This window comes from Garra rufa, chromosome 8 (assembly GCF_049309525.1).
Source record: "Garra rufa chromosome 8, GarRuf1.0, whole genome shotgun sequence".
Classification (NCBI taxonomy): domain Eukaryota; kingdom Metazoa; phylum Chordata; class Actinopteri; order Cypriniformes; family Cyprinidae; genus Garra; species Garra rufa.
The window spans coordinates 19862923-19887519 of NC_133368.1; the positions used below are offsets into that span (position 1 = coordinate 19862923).

A 24597-nucleotide genomic window follows, 5' to 3' on the forward strand; every position below is an offset into this window, starting at 1 on the left:
TGATTGACTGGTTCACATGTGCTTAATTTGGAGCTGAACTCTGCAGGACAGTGGCCCGCCAGGAATAGGATTGGACAACCCTGGCATAGTAGAATAACAGTTTAATAACTGTAGAAAAATGAATAACATTTCTAAGCATTTTGATGTGTTAGCTGATCTGTTGATCATTGTGTAATGTATAAGACGTTCATTAGTAAACATTTAAATACACAATACCTCCTATTTGTAGAAATGTACTTATAATACCTAATGATCTTTGAACCATTTTATAATGTTTATTAATGATTTATTAATGAAAGTTTGAGAATGCTGCCTAGATAGGTGGTTCAGTAGGTTTTTGAACCGAGCCAGTGAGATGAGACGTTGATGTGTTTTTGTTCTTTCAGTGTCATGGTTTGTGGGATAACAAGGAGGTAGAGATGCCAGACTTTTTTAAGAAACTAAAGAGAAAAACAGAGAAAAACAAGATGGCTGGAGGATCAAGACAACGAGAAGAAAACACAAGTAGAAGAATGCCCTTCATTTCATCATACACTTTCCTTCAGAGACAAAGAGCAGAGAGCCCCGAGAGACAGGGTAAGATCTCCACATGGACATACATGAGGAGCTTATATACAAACATATATTTATAACAAATAATGTTCATACATATACACAGCTACACATTTCACATGTGCCAGTTTTTTTTTCTTGATCTTGTTTTGTGTTTTGTTATGCCATACCATAGTATTTAAATATCTGTGCTAATATGCTTTTTAAATATTATATCAGCAGATTCAAACCAAAGCAGGAAAAAACATTCACAGAAGAAGCAACAGCGGAATGTGCCACTAAGCAGGAAGGAGCAAATAAAACAGTACATGAATGGCCGAATGCTGGAAGCCAAAGCTGCTGTCATAGAGTTGTAAGAGATCAATAACATGACATTTTTTAGAGGCTTCTACCATGTCAGTCCACACTGTCGCACACAGAAATATGTCAACAACTAGGCTTTATCGTTATTATTACAGCAAGATTAATTTTTATTGTGGGGAGAATTTTTACTAGTATATCACAAACAATAAGATACTCATTATCACGACACAATTGAACGGAAAAAATAAAATGTGTGCTTCACCATATATGACATACTGTATAACTCGAAAGTTCGAAAGACTTTTACATAAGCAAAAACATTCATTTAAAAATCACACAGTGACATAAATATATACATCACAGTGGCTTGATGCTCAGTTCACTTTTTCTTGCATTCTGGGTGATGAGATCTCACAGAAACATAGTTATATTCATAACTAGCATTTTTGTTTATTCCTTCTCACTGCAATAGCCATTGCCTAGCAGGTAAGTCATAAGGAATGAGGCCATGACATTAACTTTGTAGAAAGGAGCAAAGGTACTAGGGAAATCTGAAAGACTCATGGAAATTAGCCATAAGGATTCTTTGTAAGGTAACACTTCTAGGTAAGGGTCAGTGGAAATTCTTTTAGACCATATGTAATCAGCTCTAGAATACAATTTGAAAGTCTCTGTTTTGACCTTAGATTGTCCCCTTGCACACGGCCACAGCAGAAAAATTGTTAAAATGGAAAAATTATTTTTTTTAAATATTGTTGATTTTAAATAAAGACTAGGAACTCTTTCCTGTTAGAATGCAACAAACTTGTGCGAAACAGGGAAAAAAACAAGAAAGAAAAATGTATACCCAAAAAAGAAAAAATTACACCCAAAATTAATATCCCAATAGTCAGAGAAAAAGACCTACATGAGACTGCTTAATAATTTAACAGCATTTAACAAAAGAAAGAAGGAAAATCAGAATCAGAAAGAGCTTTATTGCCAAGTGTGTTTACACACACAAAGAATTTGTCTTGGTGTTAGGAGCTTCCGGTACAGAAAGTACAAACAGACATACATAAAATTAAGATAATAAAACACTAATATTAGAGAGAATAGACAATAAATTATAAATGCTGTTATGCAGGCCATGCTTGAACTCTGTCCTGCCTGTCGGCTCCATCATGGCCATGGAGGCCATCCCTCAACTTTGTGTACTCTTTGTCAGCTCATTTCCCATAACAAAGCAGTGGTGTAACACATTTTTTGTTATTCTTGACATAGTATTCAGTTCCAGTGAGCTCAACACCTCTGTCCCTGCAGAACACAAATAGCTGTGAATGATTGTTTTCTTCTGAAATGATTGTTAGCCTCTGGAAAGAATCCCTTCTGCTGCTCAGTCCCAGTACACGTGCACACCAATCATCTTGTTTTCACAATTACCTTTTCATGTGCATTGATTGTTAGTCTATGCCATTTTGTGTCTATGTCAGGGGTGTCCAACCCTGTTCCTTGTAGGAATTAGCTCAAATTTAAAATTGATTCAAATAAAGAATCGAATCTAAAGATTTGGAACTTGGTTAAATTGATTCACAATTCATAATTAAGCTTCTTAATCATTCGTCCCGCGAAGTGCTTAAGTCAGTATACTTTATCAACTCTGAGGTTTATATTATGCTCATGGCCAAGATCATAAATAAACCAAAATATGTTAGGAAATTTAAAGCTAGGTAGCACAGATAGAACTTTTGTGAACATAAAAGTCAAGACACTTCTTTCAATGAAACAATGATTTACTAAACTATTCTAATACACAAAACTAATCTACTAAGACACAAACACACACATTCACACTTACACTCAGTTCCGGGGATGATAAATTACTGAATTGAAGAGAACCCTTAAATCGCTCTTAAATCGCAACCTTAGAACACCACAAAAGCAGAGATTTGACTTAACAATCTAGCACCAGGATCAGCAAGAAGAGGAGACCTTGTTTACTTGCGTTTGTGCCAGGAATGGGGATTTCCCTCTGTGGGCTTGTCTTAGCAGAGATTCTGGTTGGTTGCTGGTCGGTCTTTGGATGATGTCTTTGGGGATCCTTCGAGGATGAGAGTTGGGCAGCTGGAGCTGCGGTGCCGGTCTTCAGTTGCCTAGTTATGCTGGTTGATGTGCCTGGAGTCTGAGTTGCGAGACTTTGAAGAGTTTGGCAGTAACAAAGCTTCTGTTTGTTCTGTAGAGTTTTGATGGCACAATTGCGTGCTTGGTCAAGCGGACAAGCGCAGGTGAAAAGCACTTAAACCACAGCAGGCGAAGAGCAAAGGCGAAAGGCCAAAAGCGACGATGAAAGGCCAAGAACGATTATAAACATGGGATTTTAAGCTGGCTGCCTAAGCACGTCCCATGCTAGGGTCCAATCGAATATTGCTGCGGGGTGGAGCCACGCCCCCTGGGCTGTTCCTTCTGGTGCATAACTTAAGATAATAAAATCTCAAGTTTTGTTAACTTCAGTAAACCGTTGTAAGGCATGTATTGTACGCAATACCAAACTTTCGTTCATTTTGCTGTGTAGCATTCATCAAGACCATTCATTCCATATCGAACAAGGGTATATTGCCTGTATGCTAATACATTTGGCAACTTCCTTTTCTAAAGGCATATAATGCATAGCTTACACTGCAACGATTACATAAAATGTATCAAGCATATAAAAGACATGAAAACATATGATACTGTTGCACTAATAGCAATACTAATAAGGTGATTGTCTCCTAAAGATTATCTCTGCTGTCGAGCTGAATTTTGTAGGATGATAGATCTCCAGGAACAGGGTTGGGCACGCCTGGTCTATGTCAATATATTGTGTACTTCCAAAAACAGTAATACTCCTGCTCATGTAAAACTTTTTGTTTGCTTGTTTGTTTGTTTTTAGTGCTCTACACATATACTTACCCATAAGGCAATTCTTCTATGACATCATCCATCCCGAGTACAGCCCTGTGTGCGATGTGTATGCACTGATGTTCCTGGTAGATGTGGTGAACTTCATCATTATTATATTTGGATATTGGGCCTTTGGAGTAAGTGCTGATCTTATATTAAATCCCTTTTTTACTTCAATTTATTTTAATTGAAGTATTTAATTTTTAAAGAACTGCAGAAAAGTAATTTTCTATGGGGTCTTAATGCTGTATATTTTCCAAAGTATAGTGCATTCTGAACGAGAATATGAAATGAAAGACAGAGAGTGAATTGCATCGATATGAATCTAAAACTTAGATTAAATAAAATTTTTCTTCCTCTTCAAAGGCAGGGCCAGATTTGCTGAACATAATTGGTGAAAACGCACAATGAACTACAAGGATATCATATTATACTTGTATTACTAATATTGTAGTGGTATACTCTAGATAGATGAGAAATAAAGCCCTTGCTAACAGTGCTGGTCAGCTATGGCTAGGTAATGCACAGCATCATGGTAACTTAAAATACATGTTTTTAAAGCACCTTCAGCTTTTTTGAAAGGATTTATAAGCATATCATTTATATTTATCAATATGATAATGTTTATATTTGATAGCACTAAACACAAACCTACTCTTACCCCTTGCCTTTGAATGTGCAATAAGATCATATTTAGTTCCACCCATCAAATTTAGTTCCACCACTTTTAGATTATTTATGTAGTCAATTTCCCTCAAAGATTTCATCAATACTTGAGCATATTGAATTTCATTGTTGAGGTATGACCAATACAAGTTTTGACTTGCTCAGTTGTTTTTATTGTGTTTATTTTTATGTGTTAATTAATAAGTGTATTGCATTATTGATACAGAAGCACAGCGCAGCTGCTGATATAACAGAGTCACTGTCAGAAGACCAGGTTCCTGAAGCTTTCCTCGTCATGCTCCTCATCCAGTTCAGTACCATGATTGTGGACCGAGCACTCTACCTTCGTAAAACTCTTCTTGGGAAGTGTGTTTTCCAGGTAGTGCTTGTGTTTGGGATTCACTTCTGGATGTTCTTCATACTTCCTGGTGTCACAGAGAGGTGAGAAATGAATGCAGAACTAGATGACCAATAAGTTATGGCAATGTGTTTTTACATTACTTACTTCTTAAAATAAGTAAACCAAATTTCAAATGTAATTATTAAGTTGTACAAGGTTCAACAATTTTTTAAAGCCAGTTTAATGTAATTTAAGTAAAATTACTTATACAGCTTTATTGTACTTAATGCAAGAAAAAATATTATAAAATCTTAGTTTTAAAATTCTAAAAATTATATCTTATTTTTTACCATTTTTACCAGTGATAATCAAAGTTTGAATACAAATATTCACTCTTTAATATTACTACTTTTGCACAATTTAGGAAATACCAAATGACAGTATAGTTGTGTAGTGATCAAAGCAGGTTAAGTCCCTTTTACACCAAATGTTATACGAAAAAAGTAAAATGCGGGAGTGTTGATAGGCACAGTGACTAAAAAAATTACTTCCATTTCCACTTCCATTTGAAAACATCAGATACAGTTAGTGGGGTGGCTTCTTGTGACCACATCAGGGACCAGTCAGTGAACTTCTGAAAAACCATTGTCCTATACTCATCCAAAATATATATTTACTTTATATGTCAAATTGCATACATTTGGTTTGTTTAAAACAATAAAAATAGATTTGGAGTTTTAAATGCAATGTTTTTCCCTTTTTAGTTTTCATTTAACAAATAACCCTTGTATAATTCATAAAATTATTATTTTTTTAATTGTAATTATAAAATGTCTTTAAATACATTTTAGTAAAAACAGTGAACTAAATCTTAAATAAAAGCTCTGATTTTTGAAAGATGTACCGCCACGGTAATTCGAGAGGGGGGGAGTAATGTCAAGGTTTTGGACTTTGTTATCCCTGTGTCCCTGTTTCTGTTTCTGAGTTTCCTTTTATGGTTATTTTCCTGTTCTGTTTAAGTTAATCATGGGAATGCATGTACACACAAAGGAATTTTGTGCAAAATCTAAAAACCTTTGTGCATACACAAAATCTACTACAGTGCTTGCAAAATTATTAGGCACATTGATTTTTTGGTCATATATTTTTCCAAGCACATTTTACCAATTCCAAACCACATTAATCTTAATGACTACTATTAATTTTGTAATTAATAATATATAAGTGATATAGAATTGTCCATGAAGGCAGGAGGGCTTTGATCAGCATTTGTGGCTGTAATGAGGGAACAGAGAATAGTCTCTGTGTCCGTGCTTGAACTGACATATAACCAATCTGTGGCTATTTTCAGGGCAACCAAGTAACTCAAGGCTGACCTCTTTGGTTGCTGACAGACAGGAACTTTAAGAATGACCTCCTTGGTCACACTTAGACAGACAGGAGGCTGAGGAACAACCTCCATGGTCAGACAGAAAACTCAGGAATTACTCTTGGAACTCTTGGTCGCTTCTATACTTCTATACTGACAGAAAAAGACTTCCATGGTTGTATCAAGACAGACAGGAAATTCAGGAATGGCCTCATTGGCTGCAACAGGACAGGCAGAGAGCTCAGTGATTACTTCCTTGGTAATGACTGGGCAGGATAAGAGTTCAGAAACGGCCTCCTTAGCCATGATAGGGCAGGCTGAGGGTTCAGGGACAGCCTCCTTGACTAGGACAGGACAAACAAAGAGCTCAGGGACTGTCTTCTTAACCGAGACAGCATAAGCAGACAGTTCACTGTCAACTGTGGTCAAAATAGACTCTGGGACAACAGTGGATACTGGGATGAGCTTTGGGATGAGAACTGGCACTGGGAAAAGAGCGGGTACTGGACTGAGCTCTGGGATTAAAACTGGCTCTGGACATTCTATAGGCTGATGTCTTATTTCCCATGTATCCCCAGGTTACATATGCATTCAGTGACTTTTTGTTGTTGTGATCCATCACTTAAGATTTGAGCTTGTTAATTGTAGAAGTTGTGTGCTGTAATGGAATTACTAAATGTAAACCCTACAATATCAATAAAATATGGATTACCAGTATGAGATTCCTGCTGTTAATTTTACTGCAATGTTTCTTGTTTCAGGAGATTCAACAGAAATCGAGTTGCTCAACTGTGGTACTTTGTAAAGTGCATTTATTTTGGTCTCTCAGCATACCAGATCAAATGTGGCTATCCAAACCGTGTTCTTGGAAATTTTCTTACCAAGAACCACAACTACTTCAACCTCTTCCTTTTTCAAGGGTAAGTAAATTATTCGCTCCACAATGACCATTTTTGGTAACACTTTACAATAAGGTTGTATGAATTAGCATTAGTTAATGCATTAGTTAACATGAACTAAGCATGAACAACAACTCTGTTCAGCATTAGTTAATCCTAGTTTCGTTAATTTACACGTATATTAACGCATTTATTCATGTTAACAACTGAATTAATTAATTAATGTTAGTTAATGCATTATTTAACATGAACTAACAATGAACAAGGCATCTGTTCAGCATAACTTAATCTTTGTTCATGTAAACTCATTCATATATTAATATGTTAGTTAATGCATTAGTTAACATCAACTAACAATGATCAACTCCACTGTTCAGGATTACTTAATGTTTTGTTAATGTTAATGTATACATTTACTAATGCATCTCTTTACATTAACAGATTAATTAGTTAACATTGTGGTTAATGCATTAGTTAGCATAAACTAAAAATGAACAAGGCATCTGTTCAGTATTACCTAATCTTTTCTCATGTTAACTTATTCATATACTAATGTGTTTGTTCATGCATTATGCCTATACACATACAGTTGCAACCAAACCCCCCCCCCCCCCCCCCCCCCAGAGACTGCAGTACTTTATAAATGTTTTTGCTCTTTCTGAAGATCCAGGACTAAATTGCATCTACTACAGTTTTCTGGCATATTAAAAAGTGATAATGTCAATATATAATTTAATGTTTTTGAGTTATAGGATTTTTTAATAACACAGCTATGTCAAAATTATTCAACCCCTATTCAACATTGCTGTTTTAAGACAGTTATTTTTATGGTCAGGAACAAAATTGTCTTAAAAAATGTCTTAAGCCTTTACAAACTTATTCAAAATGGAATTAGCTTGGGGTGTAACACATAGTATACTCTTAGCCCATGCATGTGCTGATAGGGAGTAGCAAATATGGTAAAGTCAACAAAGCTCACACAAAATCAATAGAGAAGAAATAGTTTGCTGTATTAGAAAGTCTAAAACTACATGAAGATTTCTAAGACATTACAAGTCCCTAGAGACACAGCTGGCAGCCGTATTCCTTAGATTAAAGTGTGTTGAACCACAAAACCTTGGCTATTGAACAAAAAAGCACAATATCATAATATGTTTGATCAGATCAACTGAGAAAAACTTGCAATGTACAGCCAAAGACTTGCAAGATGACCCAACGAAAGGACGAAAAATATTTCAATGCTGTGTACAAGAGGAACACTAGACAAGTGCAGTCTTCATGTTGAGGAATCTTGCTGAATACCACTCTTGACCAAGAAGAACAAAAAGGCTGCCTTGAACATGCTAAAATTCATTTGGATAGACCTGTGGAGTTCTGGAAGATTGTTTTATGGAGTGATGTGTCCAAACTGGAACTTTTTGGATGTATGGATCAGCAGTATGTCTGGTGCAAAAATGACAAAGCTTATAAGCAGAAGAACACCATCTCCATCATCAAACATGGACGTATCGAAGGGTATAGCTGGTTATCCAGGACATGGCAAAATGGCACGGGAAAAGTAGAAACAGCTGCCATCCTTAAGACAAAAGTACCTTGTCGCCAATTTGTTAAGTCCTTAGTAAGAAACAATGAGGAGATGTTCTTAAACAAAGAATTCTTTAATTAGCTAGATGAATCATAGCAAATTTTCAGATAGAAGTTTTAAACAACTACATCGTCGTATGAAAAACTCTTAAAACTACATTTCATGACACAATAGCACAAACGCAAACTTCGCATTGATCAGAAGCTGTATGTATGTGCCCTCATCTGTGCAGCTTCACGTCGCCACAATAAACTTATGGCATGTGAGTTAATGTAAAAAAGACGCGATCATCGCAACACTGTAAAGTGATGAAACTATGGCACCATTGCACCATTTTTTAATATGTTTAATGTTATATTATCGGCTCGGAAAATATGTTAAATAAACTAGAAACACCAGAGACCAGAAATGTAAAGCACCGTTCCAGTAGGGCGAGACTTCTGCATTCAGGAAAAGGTGGATAAGGGCACACATGGTTCAAAACATGTTTTTATTGCCTAAACTTTTTTATTAGTATGCTACTGTATATCATTATTATATCATTAACTGAAGCAGCTTGGCCACATAATGAATTGCTGATTTGCTTGTTGTAACAGATGATCCACTAAAGGGCAAGTTGTGGATGAACACAAGTATGGCTTTTATTAAAAAGTAATCCAAAATACAGAGATACAGAGACTTGACCAGACTTGACTTGTCATGTACAAACTTGACTCAAACTGACTTGACTTGGCAGGAACAGAAACAACTGACACAGAAACTCACCGACAGCTTGTTACAACATAAATATACAAGAGACAATGGCAACAAGGGAAAACATGCAATGAGCAAACAGGACTGAGAACCACATGACAAGACAAGGAATCAATGAAAACATGATACATGAACTAAGGAACCAATAGCAGGATATACAAGAGGACAAGGGAATGAATAAACAGGCTCGTTTGAATCTGCGCAGAACTGATCACCGCGAGATGCATGCTGGTTAGAAAAGTGTCCGAGTTATGTCCGCCCTGCTCTGATGTCATGTTGACGTGTGGCAAAAAACTCTCACAATGGCGAGGCGGCTGTGTCGGATGTGTAGCTCTCCTGACTGCGCTGATCAAAAGCACGATGGGAAATGACTGACTGACGACACAGCTTAATGCTCATTAGTTTAAACAACCTGGTTCTCTTTTAAAAATGTTTAATTTGTTATCTGATTTCATGAGATTATGTATTTAAATTCTGCATGAATATTCCCAAACACTATGACAGTGCATTCTCTGTGTGAGGTATGTGAAATTACTAAAAACATCTAAAATACATGTTTGTATTTAAGTAAAAAATGGATGATAAATACACCTTTCGTATGGAATTAAATGGCAAGCACTTTGAGTATCTTGTTCATTGTATTTGTTTTCATATAAAAGCAACATAACATAAATTATATCATGTTTATCAGCAACACAGCACGTGAGTGTCAATAACGCGATATCTGCCTTTGATCTCGTTGGTATCTGTTCCGCTTCCAGAGCTTAGAACTGTCCGTCTTGACTGTGCTTATTTCAGTCCTCCCCTCACTGCAGCCACCTACTCTCGCCTTTATTTCAGGCGAGGCTAGGCGCATCTCAAACGAGCCTAATTCCCAGCAATACCACATACTATGTGAACTGAACTGAGCTGGATGATGACATCACAAAATACACACCTTTAACTGAAAATTGATTACTTACAATAGTGCATTACTGAAACACTATTGTCCTTTTTAATACTGTGAAGTTGCTTTGACACAACCTGTATTGTTAGAAGTGCGGTAACACTTTATAATAACGTTCAGTTGTAAGTCTTTTATAAGTGATTCGTTAATGATGAAATAATCATTTACAAAACATTCACAAATGATTATTAAGTGATATGCTAACAATTTGTGTATGTTTTGTTAATTCATTAACAAGTCATTTACAAATTAATTTACAAGTAATTAGTTAATGATGAACTAATTATTTACAAAACATGACTATGTGTTTATAAATTATGAATAAGTGATATGTTCATTTTATTGTAAGTACTATGCTAATGATTTACCCATCTGTCGTAAATTATCTGAAAAATGGCATCATGAAATAATCAAACAGATCCTTAGTAAATGGTTAAAAAATACTAGTTAACCCCTTAACTGTCACCCCGCATTTTTTAAGTGTATCCAAACTTAAATTGTAATTCATGAACACTTTGGAGCTAAGGTATGTCTCTTTTTAAAGAAAACTTTACTGTAAAGAGAATGCACTGTACAATTTTATTATATTTTATATAAAATACATATTGTACATAACAGGTTTTATCCTAAATTTGATATCAATTTGAAGTCTTACATCTAAAAAAAAGTTATTCCAAATTTGAAGTTGATATGAAAAAAAAAATTGAGGTTCTTGTGAAAGTTTGTTTAGGGTGTTATAAAATACAAAATAACCTTATATAATTCATACACTACATGGTGCAAAGTGCATTAGTGCATAAGTGCAGAGTGTATTGTGCGTCATTTGGGACACAGCTCATGTTTGCCAGAGAAGACATCTTTACCCTCACCAGTCAGCCCTTACATTGCAGTACGAACTTCAAAGTATTCAAAAGCTGTTGATGAATAAATAATGAATAAATCATTTATAACACTTTCTGCATCCTCTAATCTAAAGTGTAAACTACTCATCAGTTATGAATGCTTTACAAACCTGCCGGTTACAGGTTGTGTGGGTATGAGGTGGGTATACACACTGGGTGAAAACCTTTGAAAAGTAAAACATTTACAACTGATGAATTGTTTACACTTTAGATTAGGGGATGCAGAAAGATTTGTAAGTGATTTATTCATGATGCGATCTTCAGTGATGGATAAAAATGTAAATGATTGATATTTTAATTATTTTTAAGTGACAAATAATATATTAGTAATGTATTAACCACTTACTAAGGATCTGTTTGATTATTTCATGATATGCTATTTTTTTAAGATAAATTACGACAGATTTGTAAATTGTTAGCCTATTACTTAATCATCATTTGTGAACGTATAATCATGTTTTGTAAATTATTAGTTCATCATTATCTAATCACTTGTAAATAATTTATAACTTAATGGACAAAACATATATAAAAATACTAACATATAACTTATTAATCATTTATGAATGCATAGTTATGTTTTGTAAATGATTAGTTCAACATTAACTAATTACTCGTAAATAACTTGTAAATGAATTAACAAAACATACAAAAATTGTTAGCATATCACTTATTAAACATTTATGAATGTTTTGCAAATCATTATTTCATCATTAACTAACCACTTATAAATGACTTACAACTGAACGTTATTATAAAGTGTTACCACATTAGGACATAAACATGAAACAAAACCCAAAAAGTCCAAACTACACTTGTGTAGTCATCTTAGACCTGTGATTGTGTGTCTGTCTTACTAATTGGGACTTGTCACAGCACTTACATATTGTTGATCCTTTGTTGGTTTGATTATCTTCATTTGTAAGTCACTTTGGATAAAATTGTCTGCTAAATGATTAAATGTAAATGTAATGGACTTTTTTGACAGGTTCAGGTTGGTTCCATTCTTGACCGAGTTAAGGGCAGTGATGGACTGGGTGTGGACAGACACAACTCTCAGCCTGTCCAACTGGATCTGTGTGGAGGACATCTATGCCAACATTTTTATACTCAAATGCTGGAGAGAAGCGGAAAAGGTGAAAATTTGCCATCTAAACAAATTTTATTGTCTTTTCAAATTTTATTGTCTCTTCATACAGGTGACATTATACCTTTTTATAATGTCATGCTCTAGGACATGCTCGATCTTACCTCCAACACTGCACATCTTAGATGTCTCATACCTTAGATTCAGTCACACCTGATTCAAGTAATCAGCTCATTAGAAGAAATTCCAAGATCTGAAATGGGTGTATATATCTATCGATCTATCTATGGATAACACTTGCCACCTTAAATTGATTTCCAGGGACATTTTAATGACATCAATTAAATAAAATCATTATCAACAAAATCCATCTTTGCAGTGCAGAGGTAACTGAAACGGCAGAAAGGTGGCCTTAAAGGGGTCCTATTATGCTCTTTTACAAAGTCTTTAGTTTGTTTTGGGGGTGTACTAGCACATGCTCTCATGCTTGGTGGTTCGAAAAACGCATTATTTTTCACATAATTTACATTATTACAATAACTTTCTCTCCAGGCTAGCACAAATGGATCGATTAGTTCCGGGTTTGATGAAGGTCCGCCTTCCAAAAAACTAAATTTGTTGTGATTGGTTACCAGTCCAACTGCATTCCAATTGGCAGCCAGTTTGACAGCCCAAGATAGATTAAAGTGATTCTTACATTTTAAATATGAATATTTTTCTTACAAAAAGACATCGGATCGCTGAAGGAGGCTTTTACTGACGCCTCCAGAGCCATGTGAGGCACTTTTTATTATGGATCAACTTGTTTTGGACTAATGGAGAGAAACACCAGTCTATGCAGTTCTAAAGCTTGGGAGTGGCAGGATTATTTTTAATATAACTCTGATTGCATTCGTCTGAAAGAAGCAAGTCATATACACCTAGGATGCATGGAGGGTGAGTAAATAATATCCTACAGTAGTGTTGGTCCTATCATCAGCATCATGAATCACCATACATGATATTACCATTATTCTGCTAATTTATTTAATTATTTACATGCCTGAAACTAGCTCCAGCATAAGGTTAGTGAAGCTATCTACACTGTACAATGAATAAATCTCTTACTACACACTGCACACGTCGATGATTGTCACTCTAGTCAAGGCTTGTGTTTACTTCAGCCGCAGCTCGCATGTGTTTCAACTCTCTGTACCGCACACGTCAACGGCACGGCTACCGGATACTTTAGTCAATGCTCATGTTTATACGAGCCATCCTGCGGCTCCCTGAAGCATCCCAGAAACAGCTGTCCATGGAACATCGCTAAAGTGTAGCTAAAGCAATCTCCCACCTTGTCCCTCACCACCCGCCAACGATTTGAATTTCGATAGGCGGGATTTTTTTAAAAAACTAAATATCTCCCTTTGGAGTGGACTTTGAGATTTTTAACTTTGTAGATATTTTTTTTATGCCCAAACATATACCACACACTGGCTAAAATTCAAAAAGTGAAAAAGCACAATAGGACCACTTAATATATTTACTGTGCATTTACAATTGCATAAATAATGCTATTGATATTTTTTTTAATTATTATTTCAATATTTAAACATGAAATGGTTTATAATTTTAACTTTGTAAATAAAAGGTAAACAATCATTTAAAACTAACTGAAGTCTTATTGAGTGAGTCGTTTATTCAACCAGTTCATTTAAGCGGAAAAGGAATGAGGCAAGTGTCTGAGTTTATGAATGGATCACTGAATGATAAATTAAATTGATCCATTCAAAATGTGTATTCATTCAGTAACAAACTACCACTGTGTGTTGCTCAGAGACTTGGTTCTGCTGTGGTTTAATTTTAAATTTTTTGCTCGTGAAATAAAGGAAAAAAACAAACCATATTGACAGTACTGTTTATAAAATATATCTCACAATTTTATATATTAACAAAATCACAATTGCAATTGTGCTGATTTTTGGGAAAACAGTGCTCTGCTCATGTAATGTTGTGAATTAAATTAAATTAAATAAAAAAATAATAATAATAATTGCAGTCTATTTCAGTTCCCTCAAAAAAGCAACGCACCAACAATGTACCTGAACAAACTTCGTTTTCAGACAAGCAAACCGGGCACACAAATGGGCGCAAATGCATTTGCTATTCAAACAACATGGCGCAGGATGTGAAAATAATAACTGCGTCGGGCTGAAACTAGCAAAAAACACTTGCGTTGTACCTATCGCCGCATTGTGCCTGGTGTATGATGGGGCCCATATTACACTGTTCACAATGCATGAAATATTGGAAGAAACAAATAATGAATTGGGGGTATGAGTTTATATGAATGTATCTATGTGGGAAACTGTATGTTTTCAGAAAAGTTTACATAGTTTTCTTTTCATCTAGCATAAGTATAATACATTATAAAGCAGTGTTAATAAATGTAGCACCGCTTTGTGTACAGCAGTATCAAACAAAAACTCGCTGCTTAGCGGTGAAAGATAGGAGAACTGTTTTTAAAAAGTTACTTTAGTATTAAGAAATGTGTCCTAGCGATTGTAAAAAACTGTGTTACAGATACTTGATATGTACTGAGTAATTTTGACATTTTTACCTATAAAACAGCACCATTCATCTATGATGTATGTAGGCTGTCAAACATGCACACATATATTAGCCAGTCATACCAGTGGGCATTTACTTTCAAGTTTACAATCCACCATGTCTATTAAAACAGAGCGTTCTGATTAAATTATGATGTTTTTTTAATGTAAACATCTTGGTAACATTATAAGTTTAACATTATAAGGACCTTAGAGAACACTACAAAATAAACTGAACTAAGGCAGTTCATGACCCCCCTAAATGCGGCGAATTATCACATGAAAAAGCAAACCCACAAAGAAAGAATATTAGAAATGATATAACACTAATAAGATCACAGGCATACTGAGTTTTGTTTAGTTTTGTTTAGGCAGTGGGGGTATTTTTTTTATATTTTATCTTTCTAAACTATTTGTTTATAATGAGAAATACTTTACATGTCAATTGAGCAATAATACAAATGAGAGGGTAATACATTTTTCAATCTTTTGACATTTAAATTATATTTCACAATGGTGTACTCACTTTTGTTATATTTTATTATAAATATACTTTTCCTTATATGTTTGTGGTGTTTTAATTACTATGAAATAATATGATGTTTTTTTGCCACAGAAATACCCTCATCGACGTGGACAGAGAAAGAAGAAGGTGGTGAAGTACACTATGGGTGGCTTCATTATTTTTGCTCTTATCTGCATCGTCTGGTTCCCTCTTCTCTTTATGTCTTTGGTTAAATCTGTAGCAGGAGTAACCAATCAGCCTCTCGATGTGTCTATCCAGTTGAGCATATTTGGATATGAGGTGTGTGATTCAACACTAAAGAGTAACATTACACTCTGCATTATAATTCAAATCACCTTTATTTATATAGCGTTTTATACAATACATATTGTGTCAAAGCAGCTTTACAGTGTAAAAAAAAAAAATATATATATATATACAGTCAGGTCCATAAATATTGGGACATCAACACATTTCTAACATTTTTGGCTCTATACACCACCACAATGGATTCGAAATGAAATGAACAATATGTGCTTTAACTGCAGACTGTCAGCTTTAATTTGAGGGTATTTACATTCAAGTCAGGTGAACGGTGTAGGAATTACAACAGTTTACATATGTGCCTCCCACTTGTTAAGGGACCAAAAGTAATGGGACAGAATCATAAATCATAATCAAACTTTTACTTTTTTAATACTTGGTTGCAAATCCTTTGCAGTCACTTACAGCCTGAAGTCTGGAACGCATAGACATCACCAGACGCTGGGTTTCATTCCTGGTGATGCTCTGCCAGGCCTCTACTGCAACCGTCTTCAGTTCCTGCTTGTTCTTGGGACATTTTCCCTTCAGTTTTGTCTTCAGCAAGTGAAATGCATGCTCAATCGGATTCAGGTCAGGTGATTGACTTGGCCATTGCATAACATTCCACTTCTTTCCCTTAAAAAACTTTTTGTTTGCTTTTGCAGTATGCTTTGGGTCACTGTCCATCTGCACTGTGAAGCGCCATCCAATGAGTTCTGAAGCATTTGGCTGAATATGAGCAGATAATATTGCCCAAAACACTTCAGAATTCATCCTGCTGCTTTTGTCAGCAGTCACATCAACAATAAATACAAGAGAACCAGTTCCATTGGCAGCCATACATGCTCACGCCATGACACTACCACCACCATGCTTCACTATGCTTAGGATCATGAGCAGTTCCTTTCCTTCTCCATACTCTTCTTTTGGTTCTTGGTTCTTTTGGTGTTGCTGAGCTCACCGGTGCGTTCCTTCTTTTTAAGAATGTCCCAAACAGTTGTTTTGGCCACGCCTAATGTTTTTGCTACCTCTCTGATGGGTTTGTATTGTTTTTTCAGCCTAATGATGGCTTGCTTCACTGATAGTGACAGCTCTTTGGATCTCATCTTGAGAGTTGACAGCAACAGATTCCAAATGCAAATAGCACACTTGAAATGAACTCTGGACCTTTTATCTGCTCACTGTAATTGGGATAATGAGGGAATAACACACACCTGGCCATGGAACAGCTGAGAAGCCACTTACAGTCTGCAGTTAAAGCACGTCTTGTTCGTTTCATTTCAAATCCATTGTGGTGGTGTATAGAGCCAAAAATGTGAGAATTGTGTCGATGTCCCAATATTTATGGACCTGACTGTGTGTGTGTGTGTGTGTGTGTGTGTATATATATATATATATATATATATATATATATATATATATAGTGTTAGTAATACAGATTGGCTTAATTAGAAATAAGTAACATTGGTCCTGAATTATACAATTGTAAATTATAGAAATGTGATAGTGTGTTATGTGTAGGCCAGGTTGAACATATGGGTCTTCAATCTAGATTGACAGAGTGTGTACACGAAAATGCAAGGGTGTCATTTTCAGATTTATCCACTCTTTTTTTTATGGGTTTCACGTTCCCAAAACGTCTGGACGAAATAGCAATTTGATACAAAATTTATGGGTTTTTCAAAATTTATACAGCTAAACGCGTCTTCGTGTGGACGGGGCCTCAGCCTCAGACGTCACACCCGCGGATCGCTGACTGAATGTCGGATGCATACGGCACACTTAGCTGGAAACACTTCTGAAGTTTCAAAATCATCAGTGGATTGGTTAGATTATACAGGATTTCCAGGAGACACGTGTGTTGCATCCTTTAACGTTCCACCTGGAAACAACAATGCCGTGGGGTCAAACCCTCTCGCGGAAGAAGAAAGCCATCATGTTTATAACTGTGACGATGAGCGCTTATCAGGATCAGCTAAATGCTGAAGTTTGTGGCATAGAATCTTTAAGATATGTCAGAGAAATTTACACACCGGTCTCTTATTGTGGCGACATTTTCAAACCCCTAAACATGATGCAGCACAAAACGACTACGACTGCTTTACCTGTCAGTCATATGGCCTTTTCAGCGGGCATTGACTGTTCAAAGTGGCTAAGTTTCCCAGACCTTCTGTCGTAAGTCTAAAGGTCTGGCTACATGAAATTAATGAAGGAGAGTCTTCACTACGCTGAATAAACAGCTTTTTATCTTATCATCTAATAAATGGACAGCCTGTCTGCTAATCTTCAACATGTTTTACACTAAACAATACTTTTGGATTGAACCATTTTTAGAGTTTACCATGATAAAAATTCTGTTTTATAAGAGAATTCACTAACTTGGAATGGAATTCAGCTTAAAGCACTTCTCATTCATCCCTATGGTATCTGTAAACGTGATTAAGTTATTAAGGAACACGTGATCTAAGTTAGCATTACGCTTTCTCCAATAGTAAATTATACAGACCTTCAGATCTACTCTATCTCCCTATAGTAAGACAATCTCTGGTATGACATCAAAGTACTGCAAGAGTGATTCGAAAGCATATGGATCCGTCTGCTCTGCACTCTATAGCTCTCACTGTACTGAGATGTCATACAACGATCGATCTGTGCAGTGCAAACAGCCAACACCTGGTTATTTTTGGCAATTTAGAAATCCTGGGCAGAATGTGTCCCTGGGAAGTGGCACGTCTGGTCACCTTATAGTATAAGATAATTAATTGTACATGTGTTTACAGCCATTGTTCACCATGAGCGCTCAGGAGCACAATCTGGTCCCATACTCTCAATCAGCCTTCCAGAAGATGAGCAATCACTTCGCCACTTACCCGGTACTCATTACATTTGTCCCAAAACATGAGTAATGACAATCTATAGTTTATTTTTTACTTCATTCAGCACATTTTAGTATGCACACAGTCTAAAATGCAATTTCACCTTTAGATTGCTGTTTTTGTGAATGAAACTTATATTAATCTTAATTTTTGTCATGATAATTATAAATTAATATGCAGTCAAACTTTGAGGTTAAACGGTTAGACTGTCCACTTTCTATTGTCTGATCCAACTGTCCTCTGTTTGCCTCAATTAGTCGGCGATGCAGTTTATTGTAAACTACATGGCAGAGGACATAGTGACAGCAAAGATCAAAAGTGATGCCAGTCGGCTGTGGGGTGTCAGTCCTGCCAATCGAGATGCCATGATCTATGAAATCAGCAACTCAACACATTTCTACATCACACTGCGCTGGACTTTACAACGGTATATTCTCACAATCACAACAACTTCACAAATTATAAAGACCAAAGGCTTCATGGTGTCTTTGCATGGAAGTACATTAATTATTAAAATCTTAAAGTAAAGTAAAACCTCAGGTTAAAAAACATGTTGTATTGAAATTAACCGAAGAAAGAAAAAAACAGAAACAAATGTGGAGATTATAACATTATTCCCCCCACACTTATATACAGAACATGAACATTGTATCTGACGAAAACATATATTGCTCTCATTTGCTTTGTTTCCTTAACTTTATATCATGGTTTGTTCAACATTGCAATATTCAGATTGGCCTGATACATTGTACCTGTGCTCTGGCACCAAAGTGTACAATGATGTGGGGCAGTGTTTTATGTTCTCATTAGTGTCTGTCTCATCTTATAATGATAAAAAAGTTTAACATTTTATGGTACATGTGATGTACAATGGTACATTCTGTTTGCATGTTTGAGCAGAAATGCATCTCTGGTGATGAATGCAGAGGTGGTTGGTGAACACACAGTGAAGTTTGAAGATAGTGTACTGAGAGAGGAACTGGTGTCTATGCTCAGAGGGACACGCATCCGTCCAGTGTAAGGGTTTCTTAAAGATTTAAATATAAATGTTTCAACATTTGTTTTTTGCCACTTCTCATTTCATCTATTTTCTGATGATTGTCAGGTTACTTGAAAATATGCTGCCAAAATATATCAGAGGAACTTCCGGGCCTAATGCTAAAATGGCACATCGACTTCAAGTGGGTGAGTTTTCTTTCTTTCTTTCTATTTTCAGTACGCACAGTAGTGGCCTAATGATTTAGAGAGTCGGACTTGTAACCCAAAGGTTGCAGGTTCGAGTCTCAGGTCCGGAAGGGATTGTCGGTGGGGGGAGTGAATGATCAGCACTCTCTTTCACCTTCAATACCACGACTGAGGTGAGTCCCCTGAGCAAGGCACTGAACCCCAACAGCAATATGGCTGCCACTGCTTTGGGTGTGTGTGTTCACTACTGTGTGCACTTGGATGCGCTAAATTCAGAGCACAATTCTGAGTATGGGTCACTATACTTGGCCACATGTCCTTTCCTTTTCTTTACTTCCTTTCCATTATATCAAAAAACTATGCAATATTTTAAAATTAATTTATTTTACCTTATTTGGCAAATAAAAAAATGTTACTTGCTGACCATATTTTATCACAGGAAGGTATAAAAAACAATTGTCACAACAAAAAATATCCTGCCACATTTAAAAAAAAAAAAAAAAACTGGGATATAAACCCATATAGAACTTTTTTGGGCCAAGCGATGTTTTATCCAGTTAATTTTCAAAAATAATATTAAGAGTACTGAAATCAAGAATGTTAAGATCACCCTCTGAAAAATATCTAATACCTGTTTTTCTCTTTGTAAACATATTCAGTCCTATTATTCCATATGAACTTAAAGCCCTGTCAATATCTGAGCACATTTTGGGGCTAACATACACTGTAGCCGGTGTATGCTGAGATAATTTTCATACCACATCATTTGAAGTGTGGCCCTTTCCCTACTCCTACCCCTACCCCTCCAACTAAAAAAGAATCGAGACACCCCTACCCCTTCATGTGAATGCACAAAACCAGTCATGTTTCCAGTCATGTATTTTATCATTGAGAATTGCTTTTAAAGTACTGAGTAAAAATCAGTTTTACTTTTACCTTATTACTTTTTAACACCTGTACTTTTACTTGTAATCAAGTATTATATCGACAATGTACTTGTACTTGAGCACAAATTCTTAGTACTCTTTCCACCACTGCTCGTTATAACCTGCTTGGGATAAATCACTTGTTGTATTCCTTGTTGGTAAGCTGCTTTGCATAAAAGCTTCTACCAAATGATTAATCATAAATATAAATGAATGGCATTATAACAACAGACCTGTAGTATAAAGGATGTTTTTATCACTTTAATGGAACCATTCACAGAACATCCCAAAAGCCTGGATGATCTCCATCTACAGTTCTTCCGTCCTCTGTCCATCAAACTGCAGCGAGGAAATGGGAGTTCTGCAGAGATGGGGCCGCAGTGGTGGGTGGTGGAAGAGTGTTTTCCTGGCTCTCCAGCCAACAGATGCCAGAGTATTGAGATGGTGGTGTTCAATGATAAAGTCAGCCCTTCAAGTGTGGGCTTCCTGGCTGGATATGGGTGAGTTTCAGTCATTTTTACAATATCTGAAACATGTCTGGTGAGTAAATATTAAAGGAGTAGTTCACCCAATAAAGAAAATTGCTGTCAGCTGTCATTAAATGCCTACATGAATTCTATACTTCTATGGAACACAAAATATATTTTTTACATAATGAAAACTGCCAAGCTTCAAAAAAAGCACCATAAAAATATCATAGCATTGGTCTAACATATGACTGCATATTTATTCTGAAGTCATACAGTAGCATTTGTGAGGAACAGAACAGAATTTAGGTCTCTTTACCCAAACTAGGTTAGGGCTAAATACAAGTGTAAATAGGATTCAAATTACATCCTAAGACTATATTTTTAATGGATGTACAAAAAAGACTATAATAAATATACCATGTGTGTTTTGAAGATAAAAAAGTCGTATGAGTTTGGAACGTCATAAGGGTCAGTAAATGGTGACATATTTCTCTTTTTTGGGTGAACTAATCCTTTAAACAACCATTGCACTAAAACATCATTTAAACTTTTGCTAGTTGCATGACACTTTTTAAAAGAAAGTGATCAAACATCTTTAGTATGCTATGAAGTGACAGATTATTCAGTTTAGATAACATCTGCTTATTGTATATCTAAAGTTAATTTAGTTCATTTTTCTGTTAGTAAACAGTATTGAACTCAACACACTGTGTTTGTGGTGAGAATCAAATTTAAATGAAGTATATGTAGCAGCAACAGTGTATCTTTTTTAGTAATATGAAAATCTGCCACAGGAGATGCATCTTAGATTGTTCAATACACAGACTGACCAGATAGCAAGAGTGCAGGTGAAAACCATTGAATCAGTGTTAAAAATAGTTGATTTATCAATGTTAACAACATTAAATTAATATCACTTTTGCACCTGCAAATAATGTTGAAATTTAAACAAACCACCATTATTGTAATCACTGTTTGCTTTAGTTGGGCTCTTGACTCTTGCTTTTCATTAAATTAATTTTCTTTTAGTGCTTACAATAGTGCTTCAATATAAACACTTATGCATTGAAAGAGACGTTTTAAAGTTAAGTTGGAGTAGATCATCATACAAACCTCAACAATGGTAGCAATCATCAAACTACACTGACCAAAATTATAAACACAACTCTTTTGTTTTTGCCCCCATTGTTCATGAGCTGAACTCAAAGATATAAGACTTTTTCTATGTACACAAAAGGCCTATTTCTCTCAAATATTGTTCACAAATGTGTCTAAATCTGTGTTAGTGAACACTTTTCCTTTTGCCGAGATAATCCATCCACCTCACAGTTGTGGCATATCAAAATACTGATTAGACAGCATGATAATGGGCGGGTCCGGGGAGGGGTCCAAAAACCAGTCAGTATCTGGTGTGACCACCATTTGCCTCACGCAGTACAACACACAGAGTTGATTGTGGCCTGTGGAATGTTGGTCCACTCCTCTTCAATGGCTGTACGAAGTTGCTGCATATTGGCAGGAACTGGAACACGCTGTCGTTTAGCTGATCCAGAGCATCCCAAACATGCTCAGTGGGTGACATGTCCAGTGGTTATTCTGGCCATGCAAGAACTGGGATTTTTTTCAGCTTCCAGGAATTGTGTACAGATCCTTGCAACATGGGGCCTTGCATTATCATGCTGCAACATGAGGTGATGGTCGTGGATGAATGGCACAACAATGGGCCTCACGATCTCGTCAAGATATCTCTGTGCATTTAAAATGCCATCAATAAAATGCACCCGTGTTCACCTGCCCATACCATAACCCCACAGCCACCATGGGCCACTCGATCCACAATGCTGACATGAGCAAACCGCTCACCCACACAACGCCATACACGCTGTCTGCCATCTGCCCTGTACAGTGAAACCCGGGATTCATCCGTGAAGAGAACGTCTCTCCAAAGTGCCAGACACCATCGAATGTGAGCATTTGCCCACTGAAGTTGGTTATGACGACAAACTGCAGTCAGGTCGAGACCCCGATGAGGACGACGAGCATTCAGAGATGGTTTCTGACAGTTTGTGCAGAAATTCTTTGGTTATGCAAACCGATTGTTGCCGCAGCTGTCCGGGTGGCTGGTCTTAGACGATCTTGGAGGTAAAGATGCTGGATGTGGGGGTCCTGGGCTGGTGTGGTTACACGTGGTCTGTGGTTGTGAGGCCGGTGGGATGTACTACCAAATTTTCTGAAACGCCTTTGGAGACAGCTTATGGTAGTGAAATGAACTTTCAATTCACAGGCAACAGCTCTGGTGGACATTCCTGCAGTCAGCATGCCAATTGCACGCTCCCTCAAATCTTGCGACATCTGTGGCATTGTGCTGTGTGATACAACTGCACATTTTAGAGTGGGCTTTAATTGTGGCCAGCCTAAGGCACACCTTTGCAATAATCATGCTGTCTAATCAGCATCTTGATATGCCACACCTGTGAGGTAGATGGATTATCTTGGCAAAGGAGAAGTGCTCACGAACACAGATTTAGACAGATTTGTGAACAATATGTGAGAGAAACAGGCCTTTTGTGTACATAGAAAAAGTCATAGATCTTGAGTTTAGCTCATGAAAAATGAAGGCAAAAACAAAAGTGTAGTGCGTTTATAATTTTGGTCAGTGTAATTCAGATAAATAGATCAACAATGCATGCTGGGACTCATGAATGAGTTTTGTATGTTGATACCCAGCATGCATTTCAGCATAAAAAATATGATTTTAAATAAGAAATCTCTTCTTTTTTGTTTTCTCTCTGTTGATATTGCAGCATTGTAGGTCTGTACATGTCTGTGGTTCTGGTCATTGGGAAGTTTGTGCGGGAGTTCTTCACAGGCATATCTCGATCCATCATGTATGAGGAGCTACCGTGTGTGGACCGTGTACTAAAACTGTGCAACGATATCTTTGTTGTGCGAGAGACAGGAGAGATGGAGATGGAAGAGCAACTGTTTGAGAAGCTCATCTTTCTGTACCGCTCACCTGAGACCATGATCAAAATGACCCGTAAAAAGAATGAGTAGCTGTATGACATTTCTTTGACATGTCATAATTATCAACCTCTCCACATCTCAGAATGACATAAGTAATTTTATACACTGTAATGCAGCACTAAGGAAAATTTTGGGAATATATTTACATTTATCCATGAAGGTTTTTGAAGCCCAAAACTTCATGAACCGCATAAAATGAAAAGAGCATCAAAGATCATCAAAGAAATCATATACATCATGATTCCTCAAATCTTGCTCAAACTCACCTGCCTGTGATTTTCTAATGATCTTAAACACATTGATTAGCATGTTTAGGTGTGTTTGATCAGGGTTAGAGCTAAACACTGCAGGAAAGTGGTTGGCCAGATTTGAGGATCTGAAGATTAGAGGATT

General features: G+C 36.3%; 1 protein-coding gene across 1 annotated transcript in view; it reads left to right on the top strand.

Moving 5' to 3' along the window:
- Positions 1–24234, top strand: part of LOC141340109 (piezo-type mechanosensitive ion channel component 2) — a 203914-nt gene extending 179680 nt beyond the window's left edge. Inside the window, exons 41-53 of the mRNA XM_073845042.1 lie at positions 387–576; positions 775–904; positions 3767–3914; positions 4670–4884; positions 6914–7072; positions 12226–12373; positions 15529–15717; positions 18501–18593; positions 18854–19023; positions 19497–19613; positions 19702–19781; positions 20988–21207; positions 23982–24234. Of these exons, the coding sequence (XP_073701143.1) occupies positions 387–576; positions 775–904; positions 3767–3914; positions 4670–4884; positions 6914–7072; positions 12226–12373; positions 15529–15717; positions 18501–18593; positions 18854–19023; positions 19497–19613; positions 19702–19781; positions 20988–21207; positions 23982–24234 (2112 nt within the window). The remainder of the gene's footprint in view (positions 1–386; positions 577–774; positions 905–3766; positions 3915–4669; positions 4885–6913; positions 7073–12225; positions 12374–15528; positions 15718–18500; positions 18594–18853; positions 19024–19496; positions 19614–19701; positions 19782–20987; positions 21208–23981) is intronic.
- Positions 24235–24597: the final 363 nt, after the last annotated feature.